General features: G+C 34.2%; 1 protein-coding gene across 1 annotated transcript; it reads right to left on the bottom strand.

The window, feature by feature from the left end:
- Positions 1-7,348: 7,348 nt before the first annotated feature.
- LOC115712342 (uncharacterized) lies at positions 7,349-8,535 on the bottom strand. The gene is made up of 2 exons (XM_030640616.2): positions 7,908-8,535; positions 7,349-7,779 (listed from the first exon to the last, which is right to left on the bottom strand). Exons 1-2 carry the CDS (start codon positions 8,172-8,174, stop codon positions 7,672-7,674), a joined length of 375 nt encoding a protein of 124 aa, XP_030496476.2. The 5' UTR covers positions 8,175-8,535; the 3' UTR covers positions 7,349-7,671.
- Positions 8,536-11,889: the final 3,354 nt, after the last annotated feature.

Here is an 11,889-nt window from a genome sequence, read left to right as displayed (position 1 = left end):
AAACATTTGCTCCAAGAGGCTGGGACTGGAATCAATCAGGTTACTTCTTTCCATAGCTTGCATTCTTGGTATTAAATTGTATCAAATGGATGTCAAATCCCCTTTTTTGAATGGGCTGTTAAAAGAGGAAGTGTATGTGGAACAACCTAAAGGGTTTGAGGATCCACATTTTCCTGATCATGTTTATAAGTTAGACAAGGCTTTGTATGGTCTAAAACAAGCACCACGTGCTTGGTATGAGCGTCTAACTGAATTCTTGCTTTCTCATGATTACAAGAGAGGAAATGTTGATAAAACACTTTTCATCAAAAACATTAATTCTGATGTGATTGTTGCTCAAATATATGTTGATGATATTGTGTTTGGCTCTACTTCTAACTCTGAAGTGCAGGTTTTTGTTTCCCAAATGCAAAAGGAGTTCGAAATGAGTATGGTAGGTGAACTCACTTATTTTCTCGGTCTTCAAGTGAAGCAATCAGATGAGGGAACTTTTGTCACTCAAAGTAAGTATGCGAAGAATTTGGTGAAAAAATTTGGCCTTGAAAAAGCCAAACATACCAACACTCCCATGAGCACAACTTTGAAATTAAGCAAAGATGAACAAGGAGTAAAGGTAGATCAAACTTTGTATCGAAGTATGATAGGAAGTTTGCTTTATCTTACTGCTAGTCGTCCTGATATTTGCTATAGTGTTGGTGTTTGTGCACGTTATCAGGCTAATCCCATGGAATCCCATCTTTCTGCTGTGAAAAGAATCATTCGCTATGTAAATAGCACTATTGATTTTGGGATTTGGTTTTCAAAAGACACTAATTCTAACCTTGTTTGCTTTAGTGATGCTGATTGGGCAGGTAATGCTGATGATAGAAAAAGTACCAGTGGTGGATGTTTCTATCTTGGAAACAATTTGGTTTCATGGCATAGCAAGAAGCAAAACTCAATCTCTCTGTCCACAGCAGAGGCTGAGTACATTGCTGCGGGTAGTTGTTGTACCCAATTGTTATGGATGAAACAAATGATGGCAGATTATGGGTTTGATTTGAAAACTTTAACCATTTTTTGTGATAACACTAGTGCTATAAACATTTCTAAGAATCCTGTTCAACACTCTCGCACTAAGCACATAGACATTCGTCATCACTTTATTAGAGAGCTTGTGGAAAATAAAATTCTTGTCTTAGAATATGTTGAAACTAGCAAACAAATTGCAGATATTTTTACTAAAGCTCTTGACTCGGTCCGATTTATTTCTCTAAGGAAATCCTTAGGGGTTTGTACTGTTTAATGCTTTTATTTTTCCATAATCCTTGATATTTGAGTTGTCTTAGAGTTCATAATGTCTTGTCTTTGTCCTAGAAGAAAATTTCAACCTTATAAGAATTTCAGTCATTATTTTATTGCTAATGTTGTAATATTATGATGTCATACAGGTTTGTCAGGAAAATTGTCCACTTCTCACAGGAATATTCAGGTTCATCAAACAGTGTTATGTAAGCTACCATTTTCGAATTTTGTTGTTCAAAAAAAACTGTGTATTCAAGCTCCATTGGATGAATAGAGCTACCTATCTCAATGTGTGAAAGCCATCTCTGAGTAAGTTGGAACTATGTAATTAGGAGTTATGTAGAAGATACGCTACCATTGAAAAGGGCTACCATTGAGGTAGTGTGACAGCGTCTCCTATGGGTACAATTTATCAGAAAAAGTCTTTTTGACAAATTGGGCAATGTTCCCTGCTTACACTTTCACACACTAATGCTTGACACAGTTTGTGGTAAAATTTGTTTATTCTCGAAAATGGTGTTATAAAGCTATTACATACTGTTTGATGTGCTTTAATATTCTTGGTGATGGAGTCAATTTTTCCTGTGAACCGGTATGACCTCATTCTATTACTTCATTAGTTTGATAAAATAATTTCTGATTATTCTTATGAGTTTGATTTTTTCATCAGGGACAAAGACAAATGGACATTGTGCATTCTAGTTGCAAAAATATCAAGGTTATTTTATTTTTCTGTCTTTTAATCAAAAAAAAAAAAATAAAAAATAAAAAAAAATTAAAAAAAAAAAAGGGTTCGTGATCGAGTTGTCAAGTGAGCTTTGTTAAAAATTTTTGTTATTTTTTTTTGTTATGTTTCATTATATTCTTAGACACAATTTTTGCTCTTAAGTGGTGATTAGTGCTTTTGTGTCTTGGTGTGTTCTCTTGTTCCTTATTTGCAATTTTTTTCTTTGGGGGGCATTTTCTGAAAAAATAAAAGAAAAAGGGGGGCATATTTTTTTTCGAATTCTTTTTCGAATTCTTGTATATATTTTTTTTTCTTTTATTTTTTACTTTATGGAAACATGTTTTAATTGTATTTATTTTAGAATGTTTCCTTTATTTGTGGAGATTTGGTCTTTTTGGTGTGTATAGGAAACTTGTAATTAAATAATTAACTATTTGTTGGTTTCCTTTTTGGTGGCAATTTCGGTTTTGGTAAGGGCCTTTAAATTCTTAGATTTTGTGGGGATTGTTGGTTTCCTTTTTTCATTTAAGGAAACATTGACCAAACTTTGAAAAATGTTTTTTGGTTTCCTTTTTTCCTCTCCACACGTGGGTCAAAGGTAAGGAAGTTCCTTCCTTTTCAGTTTTTTTTTAAATTTTGGGCATTTAAAATTGGAAGTTATATATTCTCAACTCCCCATTATCCCACGATCACATCTCTCTCTTCTCTTTTTATTGTTTTCTCTCAAAAGTCTAACACTGTTCAAAGTAAGAGGGTTTGTGTTCTAGGGTTTCAAAGAAAAAATGGCCAAAACTAAGAATGCCCAACCATCCAAGAAGCCCATTCGTGGCTCTGCTTCTGCTTCACCGGTGTCTCCGCCTGCGCCGCCTGCTCCAGCAACCCGAGCTTCTGGTTCGTCCTCTGCTCCGACGAAGTCTGCCAAGAAATCGAAGACCCAAGCTCGAAAATCAGTGGCAAAATTTTCATCTCCTCTTGTTGGTGCCTCGCCTATTGCTTCTCCAACACCTGGGTTGGGTGATCATGATGAATCCCATTCATCCGATCACACATTGTCGAAGTCCTCCTCTTCGAATGGTGCTCCTAATGTCGACCAAGCTTTGGTGACCTTGCCCACGGTGAGTTCTCGAACAAGGTCCAAGGTTTCCACTCCTTCAAAGCCTCAAGTGGTTAAACCTAAAATTGCATCCAAAGGGAAAAAGGTGGTTTCTTCATCTTCAAAGGCCAAAAATCTCAAGGAGAATCCCCCTTCGGTCTCTTCCTCGGATTCTGAACCAGAAGAAAGTGAGGAGGATCATGATTCAGAGGGCTTGTCCGATTCAAGTGAAGAATTTGTTCCCAAAGATCTTCCTGTTGTTGATGATTCTGGATCCGTGAGTGAAGAACCAGAAACTGAGCCTGTCACTACGAATGCCGCTCCAGTGCCTCCCGTCGTTCCAAAGAAGGACAAAGGAAAAAGGCCCATTGTCTCTAATCCTGTTCTTCCACAGAAAAGAAAGAGGCCCTCTGGTATTTCTCTTGATAACTTCAAGCCTCACTCTCATTATTTTTGTTATAATGATCATGCTAGAGATATGAAATTCTATGAGAATAGGAATTTTACTGTGGAGAAAAATTTTAATGTTATTGCTCATAAACCTTTTGGAGTGTATAACATGTTGAAAGAAAGACAATGGGTAGATACCTTGATCGGTTTTGATGGGTATGTGGATAGAATTGTGAAGGAATTTTATGCTAACATCACTGATGAGTTTCTCGATGAGGACTCTTTCATGTTTGGCAAAGTTTTTGTCAGAGGACACTGGTATTCCTTCACTGTGAAGGATGTTGCTGAGGCTCTCAATTTGCCTATGGGAATTGAGCCAACTGATGTGGAGTTTGATCGTCAAAAGGTGTTCGGTTATCTCTCTGGTGACAATGAAATTGAACTCTCCGACACCATGCATATGTCTCAACTCACCTATCAACATGCTGCTCTCATGAGGTTTGCCCTATCCAATTGGTTTCCTTGCTCCAATCCGGTAAATGTTTCAAATGAACTTGCTTTCTTTTTATATAAAGTTTCAATTGGTGCTAAAATTGATTTGGCTGACATGATTTGGGAGCAAATTGTCTCTCTTCGAAAGGGTAAGAAACCTAGGCTCAATCTCATTTTTCCTCACTTAATCTATAAAATTTTATCTGATCAAGAGGAATTGATTCTTGAGAATGAATCAATTGAGATGCCTGCTGTTGGAACCACTTTCAAAATTCCTGAGAAGCCTCCTCAAGGAAAAGCTGCTCAGAGAAAGGCTCGGTCTGACTCCCCTGGTCTTACAATTGATCCTGCTGCTGGATCTGCTTCCACTTCTGCTCCTACAGAAATGGCAGAATTCAACTTGCGTTTGGGAAGAATGGAGACAAGTCAGGCCTTGCTTCTTAGGAAGATGGACAGCATCATGAAATACTTCCGACCCAATGATGATGAATAAGTGGTTCAATCTTTTATCTTTTGTTTTTTTATTAATGTTTATTTGAATCTATGACTTTGTTCTTGTTTGTTTTTATCTTTGGCTCCTTGATAGACAAAAAGGGGGAGTAGTCATATTTTTTTGGATTCATTGAACTCTTTGTTACAACTCTGGACCCTTGGTTTTAGGGGGAGTTGCTTGTTTGTGGTTTAACACTTTTCCGTTTAAAAAGTTGTTTGTGGTTTAACACTTTTCCGTTTAAAAAGTTGTTTGTGGTTTAACACTTTTCCATTTAAAAAGTTGTGTTCTTCGGTTTGCAAGCTTTTCCGTCCAAAAAAAGTTATATGTTTTATGTGTTAGAGAGCTTTCATGCAGGGGGAGTATTTTCTATACTCTTGTATCTTTAAAAAGCTATTTGCTTTGGTTTCTAACACTTGATGCAGGTTTTCTCATAATAAAATGTTTTGTCAATCAAAGTGCCAAAGGGGGAGATTGTTAATTCCATTTTTGGCATATTTAATTGACAAAAATATTTTATTATTTATTGCATATTTCGGCTGGCATTTATTGATATGGTTTCCATATTTGTGTAAATCTAAACTTGGAAGGAAAGTTGACTAGCTTTCCTATTTATGGAAATTGAGGTAAAAATGGTAAGTTTTGATTACACATTGATTCTTTGCTAACCAGCTGTTATTCTGATCTTGTGTTGAGTTTCCCATTTTCTAAGATCAGGTTTCTTGAAGAGAAAACCGGAGCTAGACTTTCCTTTTCTATAAAAGGAAAGTTGTAGTTACGCCCACGATTCGTATGTACGAAACGGAAATTCTGGACTGATTGAAGAATTATTTTAGGGAAGTTTCTAGTGGGTTGAGGTCTTGTTCGAATACCGAATGTAAAAGGCTAAATTGTCTATGAGATGTATATTCATTATAAATACATCTTATAGCTGCTAGGTTTTGTATCTCTTTCATACACTTAGAATAGCTTTCATATCTTAAGGAAAGAGTGTCTTTGTTTAGTACCTCTCTTGGTACCTCTCTTGTATCTTTGAATTTCATTCATATCTTTAGAAAAGAGAGTCTTTGATTTGTAGAGAAGAGTTGTTCTACTCTTACTCTGTTTATTTGTTGTTTGTATTGTCTTGAGTCTGTATTCAAGTCTACAACGAAGAAGAACATCAGTGCACCTTCGGGAGAAGGGTATTTACAAGCTTTCGGGAGATTGCTTTTGAAGTCTTGCATCGGGAGGATACAAGCACACAACCTTCGGGAGATGGTTGTATAGGCTTTCGGGAGATAGCCTTTAAGCCTTGAATCGGGAGGATTCAAGCACTCTTCAAGGTGATCGAAGGGAGTTCGAGCACTTGGAGTTTTATCAAGATTCGGTTAGTAGGTGGAATACATCAAGCTTGCGGCATACAATAAGAGGGAGTCTATTTATGCATAAGTCAATTACTTTGTATTTTTGATACCGATCTAATGAATCTTATCTCTGGGCGTGGCCCCGTGGACTAGTAACAATCTGAAAGGATTGTTGAAACCACGTACAAAAATCTTGTGTGTTTTTACTTTTATGCACTGTTTGTTTTTCTGGGTTTCTCTGGAGTTACGGAGTTGCATTCTGTAACTACAGAAAACTGTTTTCAGTACCAGTTTTATTATTCCGCATTTAATTAATCATTTAATTAAATAATCAAACTGGGAATATTAAAATACGGAATTTCAATAATAAATAAATAAATAAGTGGAATATCGAATAATTAGGATCGATATTTCTTATTTTTGGAATTTGAGAGGCATGTGACAATGACTGCCGTAAATAATATAGGGAAATTTGAAAAAATATGCATAAAATACCTTAAAAGAAAATTTCTAATCTAATACATTTTAAAATTTAAAAAATATGACCACTTTACAATAACCCAAAAATACCCTTCTCATTTTCAAACCTCAACTCTCTCTCTTCCTCTATCTCTCTCGGTTGTTCTCTCACCATCTCACCCTCACCAACCCTCTTTTTTTTCGTCGGATGTGATTTGGGCAAAATTTAGGTTTGGGGTTTGATTTCGTCGGGCCTGATGCAGCCCGATGTAGGCCTGATGTCAGTCCGATGGTAACACAAAAAAATTGAGGAAGACAAAGGCCCGATAGTGGGCCCGATGGTGGGCTTGATAGGGCCCGATGCATGTGTAAAAACTTAGAATTTGATATGGCCCGATGGTCATGGGCCCGATGGAGCCCGATTGCATGTGTAAAAAAATAAAATTTGATATGGTCCGATGGGTCCGATGGGTTCGATGGGCCCGATGGTCGACAGTGTAGTGAAATAAAGAGAGAAGAAAAAGAGAGGGAGGTAATGTAAATGGGGAGTATTTTAGGGATATCATTAAATGTGTCATATCCCACAAATATCAAATATTATGAGTTTAGAAGAGAAATTTTAAGAATATATAAGCATAAAAAATTAAATTTCCCATAATATATATGTAATTAATTTACTTCCTTAATATTACTTGAAGGTAAAAAAAAATACTAACAAATCATGCAGAAGTGAATAAAACATAACAAATATTTTGCAACAAGGATCAAAAGTGTGGATGGTTACCAAACCATCAATTATTTATTAATACATGATTTTTTTAAGGGAAATTACTTTATATATTATTTTTTAAAATTTATAGTTTGGTTTTCCAAAGTGATTTCTACAGTAATTTCTATGTGGGTTGTTATATAATTTTTTGTTGCGATTAAAATTGCTCCGCTAGTTGCAATAGAAATTTTTATGTAAAATTCTGTAAAAATAAAAAAAAATAATAAGAAAAATAAACTGTTTTTAATGTAAACTCAAATTAAACCAATTGATTAGATGACTTAACTTAAGCAAGAAAAAGAAAAGAAAAGACATCACCATGCATGTTTTTTTTAGATAAAGTAACTAAAAAAGACTTATCAATATATATATCACAATTTATGTACATATACACACACAAACAAAAACATTTACTCATACAAATTAAAAGAGAAAAAAAACATGCATTACTCTAATTGTACATAAGATGATATACATATAACACACATGTTAAAGAAGTCTAATTAGTAGTGAATATAAACTCTTTAGTTGAACCTGAAATAGTGAAAAAGAAGGCTATATCTATATATATAGAGGATTCTGATGGTGCTCTCGATCAAATATATCTCTTTGTTTAGTTGATCAGTTGTTCTGACCTCCTCTACCGCGAGTGGGTCCTTGTCTTCGTGGTGGTGGAGTCCTTCTCGAAAGTACTATTCTAGTTGTGCCCGTTTCCTCCTGATCCTCCTCCTATATATTATTAATATAAATATATATTAGAAACTTAATTGACCATACACATTTCAAATATAATAAATAAATAAATAAATAAATAAATAATAACAATAATAAAGAGGGAGAGGGGAGGGAGATTTTACAGGGGTTTTTGTTTGAGATGGATCCTTAGAAGAAGGTTGATCTGAAGTTTGCGTAGTGGGAAGAGGGGAATAGTTGACGTCGTGTGGGTCATATTCATAGCCCAAGCACTTAAAGAAAGCCTTAACTGCATAGCATAAGAAATTACAGCAGGGACTACTACTCATGAAGAAACTTGTGCAATTGCTTTCTTCTGTAGCTCTTATATTTTGTAAATCTGCTTCTTCTTGCTCATCTTGATTATCCTTCTTTTCTGAATTATCTTTCATCTTTCTTTTCTTTTCTTTCTTTCTTCTTCTTCTTGGGTCTATTATGGTGGGTGGGTCTTTGTCTGGGGTGGTAAGTGAGAGGTATTTATTTCGTTTCTTACACTTAATTTTTGTGTATCAGAATGTCTCTACTACCAGAAGACATCTGCCGCTGTGTACGTACATACATATTTAATGCAATTTTCTATTTTTATATATATAATATCAAAAACAAATCTTCAATTAAATACAAATACACACTCTCATCTTTCTTTTCTTTTGACCCTATTTCACTATTTTTCGACTTTTGCTATAGCCTATACTTTTACTTTTATTAGTTCTGTTTGAAGTTTTGATATATACAAGCCTCAGTGAAAATTAATAGTATTAGGTTTGGGATTAACATTTTTTCCTTTTTTTGAAACAGAGGATTAATATATTGTATAATTACTATTAAATTATTCGGAAATTACTTCATAATTATTTTTTAAAAAATTTACAGTTTGGGCTGTTCTAATTTTTATGTCATTGTTACGTAGATTTTGATTACAATTGATATTTTATTAGTTACTAACTGGTAGCTATATGAATTTATATATTACTTTAAAGTGTAAAAATAAAATTAAAAAATAAAAAACTCCTAAATTATACTTGCCAAGTAATGCTTAATTTTATTATTAATAATATAACATATTAAGTGGTTAACCCTTATAAGGTGTCCACCAAAATTAATGTTTATGATTATTTAACAATTTTCTATATTACATATTTATCAAACTAACCTTATACAATATAACAAATACGAAATTTATTTTTTACTTTGAAAATGGATTTAAGTAGTACATGTATTTTTCTATTTATTTTATTTTATTGTTTGCTGTAGAATTGGGTAGTCTAAAAATAATTCAATTTAAAATAAAATAAAATATGTAAATAGTGTTATTGAATTATCATATAATATATTGGGTATACCATCCCTTAATAATTAATTATTATTAATTTTGCATGAAAAAGTAGTTACTTTTGAGTAAGACACGTGTACGCATTAGCTAATTAATATACTAGTTAATTCACTTACCCAAGTCTGGAAAAAATGGAGGCCACCGTTTAATGGTTAGTGGAAGTCTCATAAAATAAAAATGATAATCTTAAACGAAAAGCAGTAACACATGTACCATGTATTAATATTTGCAACTGAGATTCTTTTAAGCCACTCACAAAAATTTCAACTCATAAGATGCTTTACTTCCAATAAGCCAAACACTAAAATCTCAGATGTGCATTATTCCAATCAAGTATTGGCAAGATTAGGTGATCTAATCTCATTGTCATTTTCTTCTTATTTTTTTCTTTAAAAAAATAAAATAAAATACTAATTTTAAATAAAACATTAGTAATTTTTCAAAAAAAATAATAAAAAATAAAACATTAGTAAAAAAATATACGCGACATGTCACCTAGAACCAGTTTTTCAAAAAAAAAAAATAATAAAATAAAAAATAAAAAAACACCTCTCTTCAATGAGAATGTTTCCATCTTTAATCTCTCTAACTTATGTTCAGAGTGTTATTTAAGGCCCTAATCTGACTAGTAACAATCATTGGATGTGTCATATCAAATGTGGTGTCATGTGGTGTCCTAACACTATAAATAGAAGCCTCTCTAACGAGCTATATGATTTATACACTGACAAAAAGAGATTTGGGATCACCTTGAAAAAAAAATTAAGGCTGAAGAAGGTACTAAGATATTTTTAATTTCTTAATATTTTGGGTTTAAAATTTCTTGATGGCAAACCCTCTTCTACCCCAAAATTCATGAGCTTCAAGTGATTTTTATAACAAATTAAAAATGCTCAAAATTGAGTTTCCCAAGGCATTCTAAGTTGGTACAATAGTGGACAAATTGCCACCATCTTGGAAGAATTATAGGAAGAGAATCCTTCATAAAAAGGAGGATTATTCTTTGGAGGAAATCCAAAAATATATTCGAATTGAGGATGAATTGATGTGTAGGGATAAGGTTGTGGAGGGGTCTAACGGAGAGAGACTTGCAAAACAAATGCAACCTCTAAAGTTCCTAATAAGAACAAGGTAAAACAAAAATAGTAACACTTTGGGTCCAAAGTCTAATCCTAGCCAATTCAAAGATGGAAAATATCCATATTTTGTGTGTGGCAAAAGTGGACACTATGCTAAAGATTGTAAACATAGAAAATACTTGAAAGAACCCAAAGTGAATGCTATCGAGGAGTATATCATTACTACTCTTAGTGAGGTGAATTCTGTGGAAGAAAAAGTACTGGGATGGTTGTATGATAAATGTGTCAGTGTTCATGTCACATATGATAAGTCATTGTTCAAGACCTTTGAAGAGTCAGATGGTACCCGAGACACAAATGGGCAATGAAGTAAAATCAAAGGTATTAGGAAATGGTACTATTAATGTAATTTTCACCTTTGGAAATAAAGTTAGATTGGTGAATGTGCTTTCTATGCCTGACTTGAATAGGAACTTGAATAGTGGAGGCTTACTTTTAAACTCGACATTAAGGCCATTTATGAGTCTGGTAAACTTATACTTACCAAGTCTAATGTATTTTGGGGCAAGGGGCACTCTTGTATGGGAATGGTGAAATTGTGCACCAATGATGTAACTTTCAATGTTAGCAATAATAAAGCTTCTAAGGAAAATTATTAGTATAGTAAATAAGTTTGTATTAGTTTTGGGGAAACACTTTGCCAGGGTTCTGACTTTAGATTTTTTTGGTGCCACGGTGGGTCGGGGTCGACCATGCAAAGCTTTTTCTCTGGGGAATAAGGCAATTGGATCTAAGATGCAAGGAAAAAGGAGGGTATCGGCTAAGAAGAGGGGACCTATTTCTTCAAATGTAGTGCTCAAAACTGAATCAGTGGCTGAGGTGCTAGGAGTGATACTCTATCTATCTCTAATTTTGATGATGAAGAAGATGAAATAGACGGGGTGAAGGTTGCTCGAACAATTGAGGATGTGGCAGAAGTTGTATCTCCGAGATCTACTTTTCGACAATTGTTTCTAGAGCAAGAGGTTTGTTTGAACTTCAGGAGTTTTTTAGGAGCAACGAACAGATCCAAGACTCAGATTCAAGCTGGGAAGATTGCTACTTGAAATATGGAGGAGAAAGATCTCTGTTTAAGATAGTTGGGCGATAGGGAACATCAATTATGGTGGATTCTATTACTAAGAATAGAGAAAGGCTTAATTTTCCTAGAATCTTGGTCAAAGTCAAAATGTTTCAGGATTTCCCTGAGAATATCTCTTTCCATAATGAAATTGATCAAAAGATTGAGGTTATTGTGAAGTATGAATCAATCTTGGTGGTGTGTAAGGAATGTAAAAATTTGGGACATACTGCAGCAGTTTGCAGAAAGAAGGAAAATCTACGAGTTAAGCCAAAGTAGATTTGGGTGAAAAAGACATAAAAAGGGGAGATGGAACAAGGAAAGCGTGAGATTAAGGTGGAATAAGAAGGGTTTCAGGAAGTGAAGAAAATAGGGAAAAATCCTTTAGAAGTTACACAATCATTTGTGATCACAAAAAACTTTCAAGCTTTTACAAAAGGTGGAGAATGCTCGCTGTTTCAAGACTTGCTAGATGAAGATGACTCTCGGCTAGAGGAGAATCAGGCTATAAATCAAGGAGGGGAGATTCTCCTACCTCAAATGGATAGAATCATGAGTTGGAACATCCAGGGGAT

This window comes from Cannabis sativa, chromosome 4 (genome assembly GCF_029168945.1).
Source record: "Cannabis sativa cultivar Pink pepper isolate KNU-18-1 chromosome 4, ASM2916894v1, whole genome shotgun sequence".
Lineage (NCBI taxonomy): Eukaryota > Viridiplantae > Streptophyta > Magnoliopsida > Rosales > Cannabaceae > Cannabis > Cannabis sativa.
The sequence above is the reverse complement of the archived record's forward strand: the minus strand, read 5'-3'. Positions and strand labels throughout refer to the sequence as shown.